This window comes from Dendropsophus ebraccatus, chromosome 5 (assembly GCF_027789765.1).
Source record: "Dendropsophus ebraccatus isolate aDenEbr1 chromosome 5, aDenEbr1.pat, whole genome shotgun sequence".
NCBI lineage: Eukaryota > Metazoa > Chordata > Amphibia > Anura > Hylidae > Dendropsophus > Dendropsophus ebraccatus.
In genome coordinates, this window is record NC_091458.1 from 162,568,448 (window position 1) to 162,592,630 (window position 24,183).

A 24,183-nucleotide genomic window follows, 5' to 3' on the forward strand; every position below is an offset into this window, starting at 1 on the left:
TACATCCCCCATATTATATACATCCCCCATATTATATACAGCCCCTATATTACATACGGCCCCCATATTATATACGGCCCCCATATCATATACATCCTCCATATTATATACGGCCCCCATATTATATACAGCCCCCATATTATATACAGCCCCCATATTATATACGGCCCCCATATTATATACGGCCCCCAAATTATATACGGCCCCCATATTATATACAGCCCCCATATTATATACGGCCCCCATATTATATACATCCCCCATAATATATACGGCCCCCATATTATATACAGCCCCCATATTATATACGGCCCCCATATTATATACGGCCCCCATATTATATACAGCCCCCATATTATATACAGCCCCCATAATATATACAGCCCCCATATTATATACAGCCCCCATATTATATACGGCCCCCATATCATATACAACACCCATATTATATACAGCCCCCATATTATATACGGCCCCCATATTATATACAACACCCATATTACATACGGCCCCCATATTATATACAGCACCCATATTATATACGGCCCCCATATTATATACAGCCCCCATATTATATACAGCCCCCATATTATATACATCCCCCATATTACATACGGCCCCCATATTATATACAGCCCCCATATTATATACATCCCCCATATTACATACGGCCCCCATATTATATACGGCCCCCATATTATATACGGCCCCCATATTATATACATCCCCCATATTACATACGGCCCCCATATTATATACGGCCCCCATATTATATACGGCCCCCATATTATATACGGCCCCCATATTATATACGACCCCCATATTATATACGGCCCCCATATTATATACATCCCCCATATTACATACGGCCCCCATATTATATACGGCCCCCATATTATATACGGCCCCCATATTATATACGGCCTCCATATTATATACGGCCCCCATATTATATACATCCCCCATATTACATACGGCCCCCATATTACATACATCCCCCATATTATATACATCCCCCATGCTCTATACAGCACCCATATTACATATGGCCCCCATATTATATACGGCCCCCATATTATATACGGCCCCCATATTATATACGGCCCCCCATATTATATACGGCCTCCATATTATATACGGCCCCCATATTACATACATCCCCCATATTATATACATCCCCCATGCTCTATACAGCACCCATATTAAATACGGCCCCCATATTATATACGGCCCCCATATTATATACGGCCCCCATATTATATACAGCCCCCATATTACATACGGCCCCCATATTATATACGGCCCCCATATTATATACGGCCCCCATATTATATACGGCCCCCATATTATATACAGCCCCCATATTATATACGGCCCCCATATTATATACAGCCCCCATATTACATACGGCCCCCATATTACATACAGCCCCCATATTATATACATCCCCCATATTATATACGGCCCCCATATTATATACGGCCCCCATATTATATACATCCCCCATATTACATACGGCCCCCATATTATATACGGCCCCCATATTACATACGGCCCCCATATTATATACAGCCCCCATATTATATACATCCCCCATATTATATACAGCCCCCATATTACATACGGCCCCCATATTATATACAGCCCCCATATTATATACATCCCCCATATTATATACGGCCCCCATATTATATACGGCCCCCATATTATATACGGCCCCCATATTATATACGGCCCCCATATTATATACATCCCCCATATTATATACGGCCCCCATATTATATACGGCCCCCATATTATATACGGCCCCCATATTATATACATCCCCCATATTATATACGGCCCCCATATTATATACAGCACCCATATTATATACAGCCCCCATATTACATACGGCCCCCATATTATATACAGCCCCTATATTATATACAGCCCCCATATTATATACGGCCCCCATATTATATACATCCCCCATATTACATACGGCCCCCATATTATATACGGCCCCCATATTACATACGGCCCCCATATTATATACGGCCCCCATATTATATACGGCCCCCATATTATATACGGCCCCTAGGCTCTTTCGTCTCATTTACCTTGTGATCCTTTTGTTCTCAGATGCAAAGTCTTGCAGCGACTGTAACTCCACGGCTTCGGCAGATTGCTTCCCGAAACAGAACTACGTCATGTGCGCCTGTAAGAGCGGCTATGTGGGAAATGGTCTGAACTGCACCAAGCTGGTGTTCTGCGACGTTTCGTGTTGTCCTCCGGGATACTCCTGGGACACTAGCACTAAAAAGTGTGTGGATATTAACGAATGCCAATCTGCCTCCCTGTACTCGTGTCTCAGCCAATCCCAGTGTATAAACATGAACGGCATCTATATCTGCAACCCACCGGCCAACCCAATATGTCCTACCGAGGCCTGCGCAGCCGGCTTGGATTGTGTAAGAAGCGGTAGTGGAGTCGATGTCACTTGCATCGATCCTTGTGTAGATTACAAAGAGATTGATGGATCACAGAGACTTTACACCATCAACTCTGCCGGACGATTCCTCACCGATAGATACCTGTTTGGCTGGTACCGCTACGCCAATGGCCTAAGGCTAAGAGAAGGCTACGTTGGTGCTCTGAAGTGCGGCTCCTTCCAGCCCTATTCTTTGAGCAGCCATCCAACTGTGGAGCAAGGCGTGAAATCCGTCTCTCTTCTAGCTAACACGCTGACGACAAACGGGACCGGACCATTTATCCTAGTCAAAGCCTGTCCTGCCGGGTTCTATGTGTACAAGTTCTCTGGGCTGCTGCCATTTGATGTCTATTGCACAGGTGAGTCCATAGTGTTACATCAGGCTCTAACCTTCTATGTAGCATCAGGGGGCAGCTTAGCGGGTCTCTCAGGCCCTCACTGTCTATGTAGCATCAGGGGGCAGCTTAGCGGGTCTCTCAGGCCCTCACTGTCTATGTAGCATCAGGGGGCAGCTTAGCGGGTCTCTCAAGCCCTCACTGTCTATGTAGCATCAGGGGGCAGCTTAGCTGGTCTCTCAGGCCCTCACCGTCTATGTAGCATCAGGGGGCAGCTTAGCTGGTCTCTCAGGCCCTCACTGTCTATGTAGCATCAGGGGGCAGCTTAGCGGGTCTCTCAAGCCCTCACTGTCTATGTAGCATCAGGGGGCAGCTTAGCGGGTCTCTCAGGCCCTCACTGTCTATGTAGCATCAGGGGGCAGCTTAGCGGGTCTCTCAGGTTACATCAGGCCCTGACCGTCTATGTAGCATCAGGGGGCAGCTTAGCGGGTCTCTCAGGTTACATCAGGCCCTGACCGTCTATGTAGCATCAGGGGGCAGCTTAGCGGGTCTCTCAGGCCCTGACTGTCTATGTAGCATCAGGGGGCAGCTTAGCGGGTCTCTCAGGCCCTCACTGTCTATGTAGCATCAGGGGGCAGCTTAGCGGGTCTCTCAGGCCCTCACTGTCTATGTAGCATCAGGGGGAAGCTTAGCGGGTCTCTCAGGCCCTCACTGTCTATGTAGCATCAGGGGGCAGCTTAGCGGGTCTCTCAGGCCCTCACTGTCTATGTAGCATCAGGGGGCAGCTTAGCTGGTCTCTCAGGCCCTCACCGTCTATGTAGCATCAGGGGGCAGCTTAGCGGGTCTCTCAGGCCCTCACTGTCTATGTAGCATCAGGGGGCAGCTTAGCTGGTCTCTCAGGCCCTCACCGTCTATGTAGCATCAGGGGGCAGCTTAGCGGGTCTCTCAGGCCCTGACCGTCTATGTAGCATCAGGAGGCAGCTTAGCGGGTCTCTCAGGTTACATCAGGCCCTGACCGTCTATGTAGCATCAGGGGGCAGCTTAGCGGGTCTCTCAGGCCCTCACTGTCTATGTAGCATCAGGGGGCAGCTTAGCGGGTCTCTCAGGCCCTGACCGTCTAAATAGCATCAGGGGGCAGCTTAGCAGGTCTCTCAGGCCCTGACCGTCTATGTAGCATCAGGGGGCAGCTTAGCAGGTCTCTCAGGCCCTCACTGTCTATGTAGCATCAGGGGGCAGCTTAGCGAGTCTGTCAGGCCCTCACTTTCTATGTAGCATCAGGGGGCAGCTTAGCGGGTCTCTCAGGCCCTGACCATCTAAATAGCATCAGGGGGCAGCTTAGCAGGTCTCTCAGGCCCTGACCGTCTATGTAGCATCAGGGGGCAGCTTAGCGGGTCTCTCAGGTTACATCAGGCCCTGACCGTCTATGTAGCATCAGGGGGCAGCTTAGCAGGTCTCTCAGGCCCTGACCGTCTATGTAGCATCAGGGGGCAGCTTAGTGGGTCTCTCAGGTTACATCAGGCCCTGACCGTCTATGTAGCATCAGGGGGCAGCTTAGCGGGTCTCTCAGGCCCTGACCGTCTATGTAGCATCAGGGGGCAGCTTAGTGGGTCTCTCAGGTTACATCAGGCCCTGACCGTCTATGTAGCATCAGGGGGCAGCTTAGCGGGTCTCTCAGGCCCTGACCGTCTATGTAGCATCAGGGGGCAGCTTAGTGGGTCTCTCAGGTTACATCAGGCCTGACCATCTATGTAGTATGAGGCAGTAGATTAGCAGGTCATGTTACATTAGAAATAACATTGCCGCTTTCTTCCAAAATCAGCAGCCGTTCTCAACTACAACCCAACCCCCTTAAGTTTTATGGAACTCAACTGACGTACACCAGTCCCCCACCACCACCATGTAACGTACACCAGACCCCCACCATGTGACATACACCAGACACTACCACTAAAAGGTGTGTGGATATTAACGAATGCCAATCTGCCTCCCTGTAATCGTGTTTCAGCTGATCCCAGTGTATAAACAAGAACAGCATCTATATCTGCTACCCACCGGTCAACCCAACATGTCCTACCGAGGCCTGCGGAGCCGGCTTGGATTGTGTAAGCAGCCATCCAACTGTGGAGCAAGGCGTGAAATACGTCTCTCTTCTAGCTAACACACTCCTCAGCATTTTGCTTGTCCCAGGTAACAAGGTCTGGGGCTTGTGTCACCCTCTAGGACGGGTCCCCTGACACTGGTAGGGCAATAGGTGGCTCATTCCGACAAGAGTCGATACACGGGCACAAGTATTCTCTCTCAAGTATTCATCTATTTCTACCTCATCCTCCAACATCCCGGCAGAGCACAGTACTACTAGGGTTGGGACTCTTATGATATCCTCCTCCCTGCTCCTCTGATTCTTCTTTATACCGCTCAACACGCAACCCAGTCAGCAGGACTGTACCACTCTTTGCACTCTCATCTGGATTCTGAACTATTAAGTGTCCTATCAAGTATAAAGTATTCTGTCACGGTGAAGCTGTATGTTCTGCTGCACACAAGTATCTCCAGAGTAAACAAGCTTTTGTGGTGACCCCCCGGATGGTGTTATAGCGGTGGGACGGCCGGTCACTTGCTAGATGGAAGTGTGATGCCACTCCTGTGGTGGATGGCCGAGATACAGCCAGACCTTAGGGTTTTGTCACGTGACGCCAGTGCCAGGTGGGCACACGGGTGTGATGGCACGCCTGCTGTTATAGTGTAAGGCCGGTTGTACCCTTTTCCCCTGTGGTTGGTATCCTGTCGGGTTGCTGCCGGGTACTTCAACATATAATACAGCAACATATAGATGTCATCTATAAATAATACTTTGGCTACAATAAGACCACAACAAAGTACAGACTTTTGCGAAGGGTGTGAACATCAGTAACACCCCTAGTGGGACACCACACTTTTATTTATGGTAAAGAGACTCTGTGATTCTTCTTATACACTCATTCCTTGGGACATCTCCCCTTTCTGTGGGTGGCAGTGCGGATAGTCCGGGAGGGTCACTACTCCACTCTGGACCACCGTGACAACTACACAAGGTACCTCGTAGCAGCCTGGCAGGTCACTGACCACAGGGAAACAAGGTGTAACCGGCCCTTTAAATAAAAACAGGTGTGCCACCATACCTGTGTGCCCAACCGGAACTGGCGCCACGTCTTAACACCCTAGGGTCCAGCTACATCTTGGCCAACCACCATAGAGCTGGTGTAACACTCCACCACCTAGCAAGTGACCAGCCGCACCACCTCCACATCAACGCAGGGTTTGCACACCACAGTATAATATAGTATATACCTGTAGGGATCAGGAAAAAGGGGTAACCCCATCATATATAATATAGTATATACCTGTAGGGATCAGGATACAGGGGGATTCCCATCATATATAATATAGTATATACCTGTAGGGATCAGGATACAGGGGGTAACCCCATCATATATAATATAGTATATACCTGTAGGGATCAGGATACAGGGGGTAACCCCATCATATATAATATAGTATATACCTGTAGGGATCAGGATACAGGGGGATTCCCATCATATATAATATAGTATATACCTGTAGGGATCAGGATACAGGGGGATCCCTATCATATATAATATAGTATATACCTGTAGGGATCAGGATACAGGGGTAACCCCATCATATATAATATAGTATATACCTGTAGGGATCAGGATACAGGGGGATTCCCATCATATATAATATAGTATATACCTGTAGGGATCAGGATACAGGGGTAACCCCATCATATATAATATAGTATATACCTGTAGGGATCAGAATAGAGGGGTAACCCCATCATATATAATATAGTATATACCTGTAGGGATCAGGATACAGGGGGTAACCCCATCATATATAATATAGTATATACCTGTAGGGATCAGGATAGAGGGGTAACCCCATCATATATAATATAGTATATACCTGTAGGGATCAGGATACAGGGGTAACCCCATCATATATAATATAGTATATACCTGTAGGGATCAGGAAAAAGGGGTAACCCCATCATATATAATATAGTATATACCTGTAGGGATCAGGATACAGGGGTAACCCCATCATATATAATATAGTATATACCTGTAGGGATCAGGATACAGGGGTAACCCCATCATATATAATATAGTATATAGCTGTAGGGATCAGGATACAGGGGGATTCCCATCATATATAATATAGTATATACCTGTAGGGATCAGGATACAGGGGTAACCTCATATATAATATAGTATATACCTGTAGGGATCAGGATAGAGGGGTAACCCCATCATATATAATATAGTATATACCTGTAGGGATCAGGATACAGGGGTAACCCCATCATATATAATATAGTATATACCTGTAGGGATCAGGATACAGGGGTAACCCCATCATATATAATATAGTATATACCTGTAGGGATCAGGATACAGGGGGTTACCCCATCATATATAATATAGTATATACCTGTAGGGATCAGGATACAGGGGGTTACCCCATCATATATAATATAGTATATACCTGTAGGGATCAGTATGGTGGGATGCAGAATATCTTTGGATACCTTTCTACCTTTGTGATATCCAACAAATTGTAGAAACAAATGCTCCTCAAGACGGAATCTCCTGTGTGTAGAGAATCCTCCTTATCATTAGCCGGAAGGAATCTGGGAAGAAGAATTTCTCTTTTGATATTCACGGCTGAAGGGAGGACCTGATGTGATGAGCCCCCCCCCTCCCTCAGGTGACGTGATGAGCCCCCCCCTCCCTCAGGTGACGTGATGAGCCCCCCCCTCCCTCAGGTGATGTGATGAGCCCCCCCCTCCCTCAGGTGATGTGATGAGCCCCCCCCTCCCTCAGGTGATGTGATGAGCCCCCCCTCCCTCAGGTGATGTGATGAGCCCCCCCCCTCCCTCAGGTGATGTGATGAGCCCCCCCCTCCCTCAGGTGTTGTGATGAGCCCCCCCCTCCCTCAGGTGATGTGATGAGCCCCCCCCCCCTCCCTCAGGTGATGTGATGAGCCCCCCCCTCCCTCAGGTGATGTGATTATCCCTCCCCCTCAGGTGATGTGATGATCCCCCCCCCCTCAGGTGATGTGATGATCCCCCCCCTCCCTCAGGTGATGTGATTAGCCCTCCCCCCTCAGGTGATGTGATGAGCCCCCCCCCACCCTCAGGTGATGTGATGAGCCCCCCCCTCCCTCAGGTGATGTGATGAGCCCCCCCCTCCCTCAGGTGATGTGATTAGCCCTCCCCCTCAGGTGATGTGATTAGCCCCCCCCCCCCCAGGTGATGTGATGATCCCCCCCCTCCCTCAGGTGATGTGATTAGCCCTCCCCCCTCAGGTGATGTGATGAGCCCCCCCCTCCCTCAGGTGATGTGATGAGCCCCCCCCTCCCTCAGGTGATGTGATGAGCCCCCCCCCCTCCCTCAGGTGATGTGATTAGCCCCCCCCCCTCAGGTGATGTGATGAGCCCCCCCTCCCTCAGGTGATATGATGAGCCCCCCCTCCCTCAGGTGATGTGATTAGCCCCCCCTCCCTCAGGTGATGTGATTAGCGCCCCCCCCCCCTCCCTCAGGTGATGTGATGAGCCCCCCCCCCTCCCTCAGGTGATGTGATTAGCCCCCCCCCTCAGGTGATGTGATGAGCCCCCCCTCCCTCAGGTGATGTGATGAGCCCCCCCTCCCTCAGGTGATGTGATTAGCCCCCCCTCCCTCAGGTGATGTGATGAGCCCCCCCTCCCTCAGGTGATGTGATTAGCCCCCCCCTCCCTCAGGTGATGTGATTAGCCCCCCCCCCCCCCCTCAGGTGATGTGATGAGCCCCCCCCCCCCCCGCCCTCAGGTGATGTGATGAGCCCCCCCGCCCTCAGGTGATGTGATGAGCCCTCCCCCCTCCCTCAGGTGATGTCATGAGCCCCCCCCCCTCCCTCAGGTGATGTGATTAGCCCCCCCCTCCCTCAGGTGATGTGATGAGCCCCCCCCTCCCTCAGGTGATGTGATGACCCCCCCCCCCCCTCCCTCAGGTGATGTGATGAGCCCCCCCTCCCTCAGGTGATGTGATGAGCCCCCCCCTCCCTCAGGTGATGTGATGACCCCCCCCCCTCCCTCAGGTGATGTGATGAGCCCCCCCTCCCTCAGGTGATGTGATGAGCCCCCCCCCTCCCTCAGGTGATGTGATTAGCCCCCCCCCTCCCTCAGGTGATGTGATGAGCCCCCCCCCTCCCTCAGGTGATGTGATGACCCCCCCCCCCTCCCTCAGGTGATGTGATGAGCCCCCCCCAGGTGATGTGATGACCCCCCCCCCTCAGGTGATGTGATGAGCCCCCCCACCTCCCTCAGGTGATATGATGAGCCCTCCCTCAGGTGATGTGATTAGCCCCCCCTCCCTCAAGTGATGTGATGAGCCCCCCCCTCCCTCAGGTGATGTGATGAGCCCCCCCCTCAGGTGATGTGATTAGCCCCCCCCCTCAGGTGATGTGATTAGCCCCCCCCCTCAGGTGATGTGATGACCCCCCCCCCCTCTGGTGATGTGATTCGCCCCCCCCTCAGGTGATGTGATGACCCCCCCCCCCCTCAGGTGATGTGATGACCCCCCCCCCTCAGGTGATGTGATGAGCCCTCCCTCAGGTGATGTGATGAGCCCCCCCCCCCCAGGTGATGTGATGAGCCCTCCCTCAGGTGATGTGATGAGCCCCCTCAGGTGATGTGATTAGCCCCCCCCTCAGGTGATGTGATTAGCCCCCCCTCCCTCAGGTGATGTGATGAGCCCCCCCCCCCTCAGGTGATGTGATTAGCCCCCTCCTCCCTCAGGTGATGTGATGAGCCTTCCCTCAGGTGATGTGATGAGCCCCCCCTCAGGTGATGTGATGAGCCCCCCCTCAGGTGATGTGATGAGCCCCCCCTCAGGTGATGTGATTACCCCCCCCCCCTCAGGTGATGTGATTAGCCCCCTCCTCCCTCAGGTGATGTGATGAGCCTTCCCCTCCCTCAGGTGATGTGATAAGCCCCCCCCCCTCAGGTGATGTGATGAGCCCCCCTCAGGTGATGTGATGAGCCCCCCCTCAGGTGATGTGATGAGCCCCCCCTCCCTCAGGTGATGTGATGAGCCCTCCCCTCCCTCAGGTGATGTGATGAGCCCCCCTCCCCCTCCCTCAGGTGATGTGATGAGCCCCCCCCCCCTCCCTCAGGTGATGTGATGACCCCCCCCCCCCTCAGGTGATGTGATGAGCCCCCCCCCTTCCCTCAGGTGATGTGATGACCCCCCCTCAGGTGATGTGATGAGCCCCCCCCCCTCCTTCAGGTGATGTGATAAGCCCCCCCCCCCTCAGGTGATGTGATGAGCCCCCCTCAGGTGATGTGATGACCCCCCCCCCTCCCTCAGGTGATGTGATGAGCCCCCCCTCCCTCAGGTGATGTGATGAGCCCTCCCCTCCCTCAGGTGATGTGATTAGCCCCCTCCCTCAGGTGATGTGATGAGCCCTCCCCTCCCTCAGGTGATGTGATGAGCCCTCCCCCTCCCTCAGGTGATATGATTAGCCCCCCCTCCCTCAGGTGATGTGATTAGCCCCCCTCAGGTGATGTGATGAGCCCCCCCCCTCAGGTGATGTGATGAGCCCCCTCAGGTGATATGATTAGCCCCCCCTTCCTCAGGTGATGTGATGAGCCCCTCCCCCTTCAGGTGATGTGATTAGCCCCCCCTCCCTCAGGTGATGTGATTAGCCCCCCTCCCTCAGGTGATGTGATGAGCCCCCCCTCCCTCAGGTGATGTGATGAGCCCCCTCATGTGATGTGATGAGCCCCCCTCCCTCAGGTGATGTGATGAGCCCCCTCATGTGATGTGATGAACCCCCCCCCCTCCCTCAGGTGATGTGATGAGCCCCCTCAGGTGATGTGATGAGCCCCCTCAGGTGATGTGATGAGCCCCCTCAGGTGATGTGATGAACCCCCCCTCCCTCAGGTGATGTGATGAGCCCTCCCTCAGGGACGGAGGTAGGGAAAGGGTTGATGACAGGGCCTGAATCTCCCCACTAGGATGGCCACCTTGTACCAGAGCCTCTTCAACTCTGCTTGATCTAAAGGCTCTAATAGAGGATTACTTTCAAACACCCAACTTCGTATCGTATAACAATCCAACTCCACACAGTTCGGACTCCACGAATCCGCAACATCAGCAGTCCATAACCAAAGAAATTGCGTCATGTGCATGAGGACAGAGGAGTCCCGTCCTCCGAAACGTTTGGCGGGAGGCCATAGTGTTTGGCGTGTGTAACTGAATTCCTCAGCCTGTGAGCATTTCCTGCGATATACCCTGCAAGATAAAGCCAAGAAAAATACAAAGCAACAAGAGTGCCCACTGTGAGTGTGTGAGGGTATGTGTGAGGGTATGTGTGAGTATGTGTGAGTATGTGTGAGTGTGTGAGTATGTGTGAGTGTGTGAGGGTATGTGTGAGTATGTGTGAGTATGTGTGAGTATGTGTGAGTGTGTGAGGGTATGTGTGAGTGTGTGAGGGTATGTGTGAGTATGTGTGAGTATGTGTGAGTATGTGTGAGTATGTGTGAGTATGTGTGAGTGTGTGTGAGTATGTGAGGGTATGTGTGAGTGTGTGTGAGTGTGTGTGAGTGTGTGTGAGTGTGTGTGAGTGTGTGTGGGTATGTGTGAGGGTATGTGTGAGTATGTGTGAGTGTGTGTGACTATGTGTGAGTGTGTGTGAGTGTGTGTGAGTGTGTGGGTATGTGTGAGTATGTGTGAGTATGTGTGAGTATGTGTGAGTATGTGTGGGTATGTGTGAGTGTGTGTGTGTGAGTGTGTGTGAGTGTGTGTGTATGTGTGAGTGTGTGTGAGTGTGTGTGAGAGTATGTGTGAGTATGTGAGGGACACCGGACTAACGTGGACCTACGGGAAGACAAGGTAATATCGCCTGGTAGATGATACTACTATTTTGTACCACACAATTTCTTTGGTTATGGACTCTAATAGAGGATTAGTCAGAGTAAGATCCCAGGTGGATACTGCCGGAGTGATGACTCAGCTTATGTAGGTTTTCCCACGATCGTCCCATTAGTGAAGGCGTTAATGGCCATCATATGAACCCTGAGGGCCACATGTATCATCCTGCGAACGGATGATTTTCGGCGGAAAGTGACGATTTGCGTATTTTTTTATACGCAAATGGCCGATCTGCGAATAAAATATTCGCAAATCGGCACTTTCCGCCGAGTGCGCCAGGGGGGCGGAAAGGGGGCGTGTAGTGGGTGGAACGGAGGGCGCAGACTCAGAGTCCGCGCGATTTACCATCCGTTCCGCCCAAATGTACACCGAAAACCTACTCCAGTCCTCAGCTGACGTAGGTTTTCGGCTGTGCGCACCGGCGCGCACTGGATTTATGTAGAGGCAGTCAGCCTCTACATAAATCTCCGTAGCGCCGGAGCTGCGGGGGCATTTTTAAGTCTGGCGTAAAAAACGCCGGACTTAATAAATGCCCCCCTAAGAGTATTAGACTTTAGACCTTTATGGAACCCATCATGAAGAAACTGAAGAATGGATGGCATTGGACAGGCGCCAAGAAGAAAATTTGTTCAAACAGAGGATCCTTTTGTGCGGACAGTTTCTGGTATACGCCCTTCAAATACCGCAACAAGAGCGGGAAGCATGCAGGGCCAGAATGGTGCAATCCAAATTACTTGGATAATCTTTCTCAGGACTCTGCTCACTAAAACTGGAGGAGGAAAGATGGAAACCCATAGGTTCTTCCATATAATCAAAAAGACATCTAGAACGTCTGGATTGTCCCTTGGATTGAGGGAACAAACTGTTTCCGCTTTGGCGTTCTGCGTGGTTGCCATCAAGTGCCAATCTAGGATTCCCCACTGAGATGTTATCTGATTGAAGCAGGCTGGATTCAGAGACCACTTGTTGGGATCTAACGTCTTCCTGCTCCAATCTTCTATTCAAGGATCAGATATTCAAGCGTCAGATGTCTGCACTCTCTATGTAGTGCAGGGCTCCTGGTTTCACCCAGTTTGTTGACACCGCTACTGCATTGTCGAACTGTACTAGAACCAACTTCAGGATAGGAGAGAAGTGCTGTAGGGCCAACCGAACTGCTTTCAGCTCCCTGACATTTGATGATTCTGTTGGAGTCCATAGACCTTGAACGCAGAGGTCATTGATGTGCACTGTCTTTTGAGGCATCTGTGGTCACTAGGATGGTTCCCTCTAGCTGAGACTTTTGCCTTTTGTAAGATTCTGAGCATCCAACCACCAATGGAAATCTTTCCTTGTCTGTGGAGAAATTCTCAATGGAACCCAAATAGTCTCAGAGTTCCTTTCCCAAGTGGTTAGAATTTCCTCCTGCAACTGTGTGAGATGGAACAGCTTCTATAGATGCTGTCATAATTCCAAGGATCCTCATCCCCAGCTGATTGGTCACCTGAGGAGCCGTCATGAGCCGCCGGGAAACAATAGAAAGTCTCTTGTCTTGTGGAAGATTAAAGTTTCTGTTGTACAGAGTCTATTTGGAACCCCAGAAATCTTTTCTGATGAGATGGTAGAAGGTCGGACTTCGGAAGGTTGATCATTAAACCCACTTCTTGGTTTCCTTGGATAAAGTCTCTGAGACACCTGACAAAGTTCCAATAAACACTTAATAAGAGAACGACCAGATCTTTGGTAGAAGTGCGGTGTAGGAGATAGTCGTGTTGGTTGAGTTGTGCTGAGTAATCCGATAGGTAGAGTAGCAGAGAGGAGGGTGCCGTGAGAGTCTTAACCCATGTAGTGTTGTGCTCTCCCGGGAAGTTGGAGGATGAGGTAGAATACTTGTAAAGAGAAGAAGAAGAAAAAGAACACCTGTGCCCGTGTATTGACCTTTGACTTCCGTCTTCACACTACCTTATGCCCACTAGACTCAGATGAACCTTCCTAATGGGTGACACAAGCCCCAAACCTTGTTACCTGGGATGAGCGGAATGCTGCGGGTTCCCTGCTGACACCCAGGGCTACTGCAACTTTGCTCAGTTCCTGGCTCTTTGGCTCTGTAGTGGACACTGTCCTGCTCTGTGACTTCTCCTTGTCCCCGGTGTGGGTTGAGGTGATCTCTGGCTAGTCCTCTCTTAAGAGGAGTTTAACAGTGCACAGTGCTCTGGATAGTCACTGATAAAGAAGTGGGTAACAGTGAGCTGTCTTGCGTCCTTTCCATGTGGGGTAGTGACTAAGATTGCCTTTTGGAGTACGGGGACCTGGCAGAGGGCCAGGGCCCAGATAGGACCACTGTGGGGGCTATCTGGCTCGTGTCCTTCCTCCACAACATCCAGAATGAAAAGCTCATGCTCCTCCTCCACCCATGTGACTAGCTTCCTCTCTAGCGTGTACCGTGCACTGTGAGTGGGTGAAAGAGAGCAACAGATGAAGAGAGGAGGGAGATGATAGGAGAGAAGAATAGACTCTTACTGGTCTACAGATTGTGGTGACACACAAACACAATAACCCTCTGTGATCCTTCAGCTGTGCAGCTTCCACATATATGTATACATAATACAGCGACATCTAGTGGCTAACTTTTAGTATTACTTTTACCTCAATAATAATACAAGAAGTACAGCCTTTTGCGAAGTGTGTATATAACTGCAACACTCCTAGTGGGAAACAACACGAAGGGAGAAGAGAGAACGCGGCCCACAGCAGAGGAGACAGCTCAAACGTTCTATGCAAGCATGGGCATAAAAATAGGGACAATACAGGAAGGTAACTTGGCCAGGAAGTACAACGGCCGCTACTGATAAGAGTCAGGTCACACACCTTATGAGACCAACGCTGTGGCCAGGGTTTCCCTCATTGGCCAATCTGCAAAAGAAGAAACATCTTAAAAGAATAATATGTGGGCGGAGCTGAGTATCCCGTCCATGCTGCCTGTAGATAATATATATAGGGAGATAGGTGGTCGGTAAGCTGTCACACAGGCAGCACAGCTGGAGGAGACAAGTTTGCTTAATGAAGATATTTGCAAAAATCTTTAAAGGGGTCGTCCTGGAAATATTAATTTATGTCATATGCCTTTCTGCGCATTAACATAATGAGTGGTGTCAGCCCAGCCGCCACTCAGCATAGACTCCATGAGATACCGATACTGATCTTATAGGAGAGGACACAGCAGCACAGAGGATGTCAGGAAAGGAGGGGGCTGATCTTATAGGAGAGGACACAGCAGCACAGAGGATGTCAGGAAAGGAGGGGGCTGATCTTATAGGAGAGGACACACAGCAGCACAGAGGATGTCAGGAGAGGAGGGGGCTGATACTATAGGAGAGGTCCCAGCAGCACAGAGGGTGTCAGGAGAGGAGGGTGCTGATCTTATAGGAGAAGTCACAGCAGCACAGAGGGTGTCAGGAGAGGAGGGGGCTGATCCTATAGGAGAGGACACAGCAGCACAGAGGATGTCAGGAGAGGAGGGGGCTGATCTTATAGGGGAGGTCACAGCAGCACAGAGGATGTCAGGAGAGGAGGGGGCTGGTCTTATAGGAGAGGACACAGCAGCACAGAGGATGTCAGGAGAGGAGGGGGCTGATCCTATAGGAGAGGACACAGCAGCGCAGAGGATTTCAGGAGAGGAGGGGGCTGATCTTATATGGGAGGACACAGCAGCACAGAGGATGTCAGGAGAGGAGGGGGCTGATCTTATAGGAGAGGACACAGCAGCACAGAGGATGTCAGGAAAGGAGGGGGCTGATCCTATAGGAGAGGACACACAGCAGCACAGAGGATGTCAGGAGAGGAGGGGGCTGATACTATAGGAGAGGTCCCAGCAGCACAGAGGATGTCAGGAGAGGAGGGGGCTGATCTATAGGGGAGGTCCCAGCAGCACAGAGGATGTCAGGAGAGGAGGGGGCTGATCTATAGGAGAGGTCACAGCAGCACAGAGGGTGTCAGGAGAGGAGGGGGCTGATCTTATAGGAGATGGTCCCCCTCTCCCCCCCCCCTTATAGATGGTCCCCCTCTTCCCTCTGCCCCCCCTTATAGATGGTCCCCCTCTTCCCTCTGCCCCCCCTTATAGATGGTCCCCCTCTTCCCCCCCTTATAGATGGTCCCCCTCCTCCCCCCCTTTATAGATGGTCCCCTTCTCCCCCCCCCTTATAAATGGTCCCCCTCTGCCCCCCCCTTATAAATGGTCCCCCTCCTCCCCCTTTATAGATGGTCCCCCCTCTTCCCTCTGCCCCCCCCTTATAGATGGTCCCCCTCCTCCCCCTTTATAGATGGTCCCCCTCTTCCCTCTGCCCCCCCCCCCCCTTATAGATGGTCCCCCTCCTTTCCCCCCTTATAGATGGCCCCCTCTTCCCTTTGCCCCCCTTATAGATGATCCTCCTCTTCCCTCCTCCCTTAAAGATGGTCCCCCTCTTCCCCCCCCCTTATAGATGGTCCCCCTCTTCCCCCCCCCTTATAGATGGTCCCCCTCTTCCTTCTCCCTTATAGATGGTTTCCCTCTTCACCCCCCCCCCCTTATAGATGGTCGTCCTCCTCCCCCCTCCTTTATAGATGCCCCCCCTTAAAGATGGCCCCCCTCTTCCCTATGTGCCCCTTATAGATGGTCCCCTCTTCCCCCCTCCCTTAAAGATGGTCCCCCGTCTTCCCCCCCCTTATAGATGGCCCCCTCTTCCCTCTTCCCCCCCTTATAGATCATCCCCCTTCTTCCCCCCCCTTATAGATGGTCCCCCTCCTCCCCCCTCCTTTACAGATGGTCCCCCTCGTTCCCCCCTTTATAGATGGTCCCCCTCGTTCCCCCCCTTATAGATGGTCCCCCTCTCCCCCCCCCCTTATAGATGGTACCCCTCCCCCCTTATAGATGGTCCCCCTCTTCCCCCCCTTATAGATGGTCCCCCTCTTCCCCTCCCCCTATAGATGGTACCCCTTCCCCCCCTTATAGATGGTCCCCCTCTTCCCCCCCTTATAGATAGTCCCCCTCTCCCCCCCTTATAGATGGTCCCCATCTCCCCCCCTTATAGATGGTCCCCCTCTCCCCCTCCCTTATAGATAGTCCCCCTCTCCCCCCCTTATAGATGGTACCCCTCCCCCCCTTATAGATGGTCCCCCTCTCCCCTCTGCCCCCCATTATAGATGGTCCCCCTCTTCCTTCTCCCCCTCCCTTATAGCTGGTCTTCCTCTGCCCCCCCATTATAGATGGTCCCCCTCTTCCTTCCCCCCCTTATAGATGGTCCCCCTCCTTCCCCCCCTTATAGATGGCCCCCTCTTCCCTTTGCCCCCCTTATAGATGGTCCCCCTCTTCCCCCCCCTTATAGATGGTCCCCCTCTTCCCCCCCTTATAGATGGTACCCCTTCCCCCCCTTTATAGATGGTCCCCCTCTTCCTTCTCCCTTATAGATGGTCCACCTCTTCCTCCCCCCCCCTTATAGATGGTCGTCCTCCTCCCCCCTCCTTTATAGATGCCCCCCCTTAAAGGTGGTCCCCCTCTTCCCTCTGTGCCCCTTATAGATGGTCCCCTCTTCCCCCCTCCCTTAAAGATGGTCCCCCGTCTTCCCCCCCTTATAGATGGCCCCCTCTTCCCTCTTCCCCCCCTTATAGATGGTCCCCCTTCTTCCCCCCCTTATAGATGGCCCCCTCTTCCCTCTTCCCCCCCTTATAGATGGTCCCCCTTCTTCCCCCCCTTAAAGATGGTCCCCCTCCTCCCCCCTCCTTTACAGATGGTCCCCCTCGTTCCCCCCTTTATAGATGGTCCCCCTCTTCCCCCCCCTTATAGATGGTCCCCCTCTTCCCCCCCCTTATAGATCGTCCCCATCCTCCCCTCCTTATAGATGGTCCCCCTCTTCACCCCCTTATAGATGGTCCCCATCCTCCCCTCCTTATAGATGGTCCCCCTCTTCACCCCCTTATAGATGGTCCCCATCCTCCCCTCCTTATAGATGGTCCCCCTCTTCACCCCCTTATAGATGGTCCCCCTCTCCCCCCCCTTATAGATGGTACCCCTCCCCCTTATAGATGGTCCCCCTCTTCCCCCCCTTATAGATGGTCCCCCACTTCCCCTCCTCCTATAGATGGTACCCCTCCCCCCCTTATAGATGGTCCCCCTCTCCCCCCCTTATAGATGGTACCCCTCCCCCCATTATAGATGGTCCCCCTCTTCGTTCTCCCCCTCCCTTATAGCTGGTCTTCCTCTGCCCCCCCATTATAGATGGTCCCCCTCTTCCCTTTGCCCCCCTTATAGATGGTCCTCCTCTTCCCCCCTCCCTTAAAGATGGTCCCCCGTCTTCCCCCCCTTATAGATAGCCCCCTCTTCCCTCTTCCCCCCCTTATAGATGGTCCCCCTCCTCTCCCCTCCTTTACAGATGGTCCCCCTCGTTCCCCCCTTTATAGATGGTCCCCCTCGTTCCCCCCCCCCTTATAGATGGTCCCCCTCTTCCCCCCCTTATAGATGGTCCCCCTCTTCCCCCCCCCTTATAGATGGTCCCCCTCTTCCCCCCCATTTATAGCTGGTCCCCCTCTCCCCCCCTTATAGCTGGTCCCCCTCCTCCCCCCCTTATAGATGGTCCCCCCTCTTCCCCTCCCCCTATAGATGGTACCCCTCCCCCCCTTATAGATGGTCCCCCTCTTCCCCCCCTTATAGATGGTCCCCCTCTCCCCCCCTTATAGATGGTACCCCTCCCCCCCTTATAGATGCCCCCCTCTTCCTTCTCCCCCTCTCTTATAGATGGTCCCCCTCTTCCTTCTCCCCCTCCCTTATAGATGGTCCCCCTCTTCCTTCTTCCTCTCCCTTATAGATGGTCCCCCTCTCCCCCCCCCCCTTATAGATGGTACCCCTCCCCCCGTTATAGATGGTCCCCCTCTCCCCCCCCCTTATAGATGGTCCCCCTCTCCCCCCCTTATAGATGGTCCCTCTCTTATAGCTGGTCCCCCTCTTCCCCCCCTTATAGATGGTCCCCCTCTGCCCCCCCTTATAGCTGGTCCCCCTCTGCCCCCCCTTATAGCTGGTCCCCCTCTGCCCCCCCTTATAGCTGGTCCCTCTCTTATAGCTGGTCCCCCTCTTCCCCCCCCTTATAGCTGGTCCCCCTCCCCCCCCTAACCCTCTTCCCCCTCCCTTATAGATGGTCCCCCTCTGCCCCCCCTTATAGATGGTCCCCCTCTCCCCCCCCTTATAGATGGTCCCTCTCTTATAGCTGGTCCCCCTCTTCCCCCCCTTATAGATGGTCCCCCTCTGCCCCCCCCTTATAGCTGGTCCCCCTCTGCCCCCCCTTATAGCTGGTCCCCCTCTGCCCCCCCTTATAGCTGGTCCCCCTCTGCCCCCCCCTTATAGCTGGTCCCCCTCTACCCCCCCTTATAGCTGGTCCCCCTCTGCCCCCCCTTATAGCTGGTCCCTCTCTTATAGCTGGTCCCCCTCTTCCCCCCCCTTATAGCTGGTCCCCCTCCCCCCCCCCTAACCCTCTTCCCCCTCCCTTATAGATGGTCCCCCTCTCCCCCCCTTATAGCTGGTCCCCCTCTCCCCCCCTTATAGCTGGTCCCCCTCTGCCCCCTCTTATAGCTGGTCCCCCTCTGCCCCCCCTTATAGCTGGTCCCCCTCTGCCCCCCCTTATAGCTGGTCCCCCTCTGCCCCCCCATTATAGATGGTCCCCCCCCCCCCCCCGTGCAGATAACACAAAAAAAACAGAACACAACTCACCTGCCGTCCGTTCTCCCGTCGAGCCTCTCGCCTCCTGGTCTGGTCCCGGCTGATGCGCGGCTGCCGGGGGAGTCCCTATCCCCGGCAGCGCACGCATCAGAAAGCAGGTAGTCACAGCCACAGGCTCACAGGGAGCTCTCTGATGCGCGCGCTGCAAGGGATAGGACAGGACACCCCCGGCAGCTGCGCATCAGCCAGGGGACAGTACAAGAGAGACTCAGTGGCGGATTATAATGTGGGCGGCGTGGCATGAGCCCCCCCCCGGAGCCTCGGGCCCCGGGCGGCCGCCCAAACTGCCCACGTGCTCTCCCGGCTCTATCTCCCAATCGGTACTTGTCTGAGCGCTGCAGCACGTGCTCTCCCGGCTCTATCTCCCAATCGGTACTTGTCTGAGCGCTGCAGCACGTGCTCTCCCGGCTCTATCTCCCAATCGGTACTTGTCTGAGCGCTGCAGCACGTGCTCTCCCGGCTCTATCTCCCAATCGGTACTTGTCTGAGCGCTGCAGCACGTGCTCTCCCGGCTCTATCTCCCAATCGGTACTTGTCTGAGCGCTGCAGCACGTGCTCTCCCGGCTCTATCTCCCAATCGGTACTTGTCTGAGCGCTGCAGCACGTGCTCTCCCGGCTCTATCTCCCAATCGGTACGTGTCTGAGCGCTGCAGCACGTGCTCTCCCGACTCTATCTCTCAATCGGTACTTGTCTGAGCGCTGCAGCACGTGCTCTCCCGGCTCTATCTCCCAATCGGTACTTGTCTGAGCGCTGCAGCACGTGCTCTCCCGGCTCTATCTCCCAATCGGTACTTGTCTGATTGCTGCAGCACGTGCTCTCCCGGCTCTATCTCCCAATCGGTACTTGTCTGAGTGCTGCAGCACGTGCTCTCCCGGCTCTATCTCCCAATCGGTACTTGTCTGAGCGCTGCAGCACGTGCTCTCCCGGCTCTATCTCCCAATCGGTACTTGTCTGATTGCTGCAGCACGTGCTCTCCCGGCTCTATCTCCCAATCGGTACTTGTCTGAGTGCTGCAGCACGTGCTCTCCTGGCTCTATCTCCCAATCGGTACTTGTCTGAGCGCTGCAGCACGTGCTCTCCCGGCTCTATCTCCCAATCGGTACTTGTCTGAGCGCTGCAGCACGTGCTCTCCCGGCTCTATCTCCCAATCGGTACTTGTCTGATTGCTGCAGCACGTGCTCTCCCGGCTCTATCTCCCAATCGGTACTTGTCTGAGCGCTGCAGCACGTGCTCTCCCGGCTCTATCTCCTAATCGGTACTTGTCTGAGCGCTGCAGCACGTGCTCTCCCGGCTCTATCTCCCAATCGGTACTTGTCTGAGCGCTGCAGCACGTGCTCTCCCGGCTCTATCTCCCAATCGGTACTTGTCTGATTGCTGCAGCACGTGCTCTCCCGGCTCTATCTCCCAATCGGTACTTGTCTGATTGCTGCAGCACGTGCTCTCCCGGCTCTATCTCCCAATCGGTACTTGTCTGATTGCTGCAGCACGTGCTCTCCCGGCTCTATCTCCCAATCGGTACTTGTCTGAGCGCTGCAGCACGTGCTCTCCCGGCTCTATCTCCCAATCGGTACTTGTCTGAGCGCTGCAGCACGTGCTCTCCCGGCTCTATCTCCCAATCGGTACTTGTCTGAGCGCTGCAGCACGTGCTCTAATACTCATCTCTAGTTAAAATATAACATTTTCAATATAATAATGTTCTCCATTGAAGTCCATGGAAAACTGGCCGTCAGAGTATATACTGTATAGAATGCTGATTGGAACTGTTTGAATGATGAACAGTCTCATTATTTATGTCCTGTGTCGCAGAATACCCCTCCACACATTGTTTCATCCAATTATGAGCGTATTTTGACAATTGTTTACTGTATGAACCTAGCCTTACTATCATACAGGAAACCTATTAATAGGTTTAAAGTAATGAAAGTAATAGGCATATTTTTTTTTCTTTTATAGATTTGCCTCCAACTACTACTTCAACAACTACAACTACCACCACAACAACACCAACAACCTCCACTACTACAACACCAACAACAACCTCCACTACCACAACACCAACAACCACAGAAGCAACCACTACTACCACAACATCCACCCCTACCACAACACCAACAACTACAGAAGCAACCACTAGTACCACAACATCCACCCCTACCACAACACCAACAACCACAGAAGCAACCACTAGTACCACAACATCCACCCCTACCACAACACCAACAACTACAGAAGCAACCACTACTACCACAACATCCACCCCTACCACAACACCAACAACTACCACCCCTACCACCACTGAACCTCCTACCACCTCTACCACCACTGAACCTCCTACCACCTCTACCACTACTGAACCTCCTACCACCGCTAGCACTACTGAACCTTCTACCACCGCTACCACCACTGAACCTCCTACCACCCCTACCACCACTGAACCTCCTACCACCCCTACCACCACTGAACCTCCTACCACTACTGAACCTTCTACCATTACTATCACTACTGAACCTCCTACCACCCCTACCACCACTGAACCTCCTACCACCGCTACCACTACTGAACCTCCTACCACTACTGAACCTTCTACCACCGCTACCACTACTGAACCTCCTACCACCCCTACCACCACTGAACCTCCTACCACTACTGAACCTTCTACCACCGCTACCACTACTGAACCTCCTACCACCCCTACCACCACTGAACCTCCTACCACTACTGAACCTTCTACCACCGCTACCACTACTGAACCTCCTACCACTACTGAACCTTCTACCAACGCTACCACCACTGAACCTCCTACCACTACTGAACCTTCTACCATTGCTATCACTACTGAACCTCCTACCACCCCTACCACTACTGAACCTCCTACCACTACTGAACCTTCTACCACCGCTAGCACCACTGAACCTCCTACCACCCCTACCACTACTGAACCTCCTACCACCGCTAGCACTACTGAACCTCCTACCACCCCTACCACTACTGAACTTCCTACCACCACTACAACTACTGAACCTCCTACCACGTCTACCACTACTGAACCATCTACCACCGCTAGCACTACTGAACCTCCTACCACCGCTAGCACTACTGAACCTCCTACCACCGCTAGCACTACTGAACCTCCTACCACCGCTACCACTACTGAACCTCCTACCACCGCTAGCACTACTGAACCTCCTACCACCGCTAGCACTACTGAACCTCCTACCACCGCTAGCACTACTGAACCTCCTACCACCGCTAGCACTACTGAACCTCCTACCACCGCTAGCACTACTGAACCTCCTACCACCGCTGGCAATACTGAACCTCCTACCACCGCTAGCACTACTGAACTTCCTACCACCGCTAGCACTACTGAACCTCCTACCACCGCTAGCACTACTGAAGCTCCTACCACCGCTAGCACTACTGAAGCTCCTACCACCGCTACCACTACTGAACCTCCTACCACATCTAGCACTACTGAACCTCCTACCACCGCTAGCACTACTGAACCTCCTACCACCGCTAGCACTACTGAACCTCCTACCACCGCTGGCAATACTGAACCTCCTACCACCGCTAGCACTACTGAACCTCCTACCACCGCTAGCACTACTGAAGCTCCTACCACCGCTAGCACTACTGAACCTCCTACCACCGCTAGCACTACTGAACCTTCTACCACCGCTAGCACTACTGAACCTCCTACCACCGCTGGCAATACTGAACCTCCTACCACCGCTAGCACTACTGAACTTCCTACCACAGCTAGCACTACTGAACTTCCTACCACAGCTAGCACTACTGAACTTCCTACCACAGCTAGCACTACTGAAGCTCCTACCACTACTGAAGCTCCTACCACCACAGAGCCTACAACTACAAATCCACTGCCTAGTACCTCAACAATAGGAACTACAGCTCTAACAACTGCACAAATTACAAAAACTACACCATGTATAAACACAACTGCAGAATCACCTGTGATACCAACAACACAACATTTTGAAGAGGAGAACATAACTGTAACGGCGATGCAGAGTAGAAGCACATTAACTGTCCGCATTTTAACACAATTAATAAACAATAAAGAAGTAAAAAGCTTGGAAATAAATGAAACCACAACTGTTAATATTGATATGAAGACAATAAGTTCTAGCACAATCTACACTAAGACAACAACATCTGTTTCCCCCACCTCCATATTAATTCTGGTTGGTAGTGACAGTCCCCAAACACTTAACAATGTTACTGACACGGTGATCACCACGACTGAAAGCACAATCCCCAATACTTTCAGTCCATCTGCATACTGTAGTAAGCCAGCAGAGACCAGAACGACTACAGAGACATCGGCGATAGCTGGAACCACCTGCTCCAAGGTGACATCGGCCACGGCCACCACCACAATTACCACCACCGAGGAGGTCATTGTGCTAGGCCCTGATGGATTTGTCAAAAGCTGCACCTACCTCTAACCTCTCTGAATCTTTATTCTTTTCTTCCCTTTATAACAAGTTAAATCCTCCATCTCACTCTTTCTTCCTAACATTTTATTGACCTCATGTAACGATATAGCATTTATTGTGTACAGAAGTATTAGAAGAAGTGAGTGTATTAGAATAGATCTGTCCTTGGAGATCATTGATGAGAACCTTATCATAATTCTTCCCATTTATTACTGTG

General features: G+C 52.5%; 1 protein-coding gene across 1 annotated transcript in view; it reads left to right on the forward strand.

Annotated features, from left to right (window-relative positions):
- The window catches only part of LOC138793310 (mucin-2-like), a 43,913-nt gene extending 19,938 nt beyond the window's left edge, over positions 1-23,975 (forward strand). The window contains exons 4-5 of the mRNA XM_069971834.1: positions 2,125-2,832; positions 21,457-23,975. Coding sequence (XP_069827935.1) covers positions 2,125-2,832; positions 21,457-23,975 — 3,227 coding nt within the window. The remainder of the gene's footprint in view (positions 1-2,124; positions 2,833-21,456) is intronic.
- The last annotated feature ends 208 nt before the right edge of the window (positions 23,976-24,183 follow it).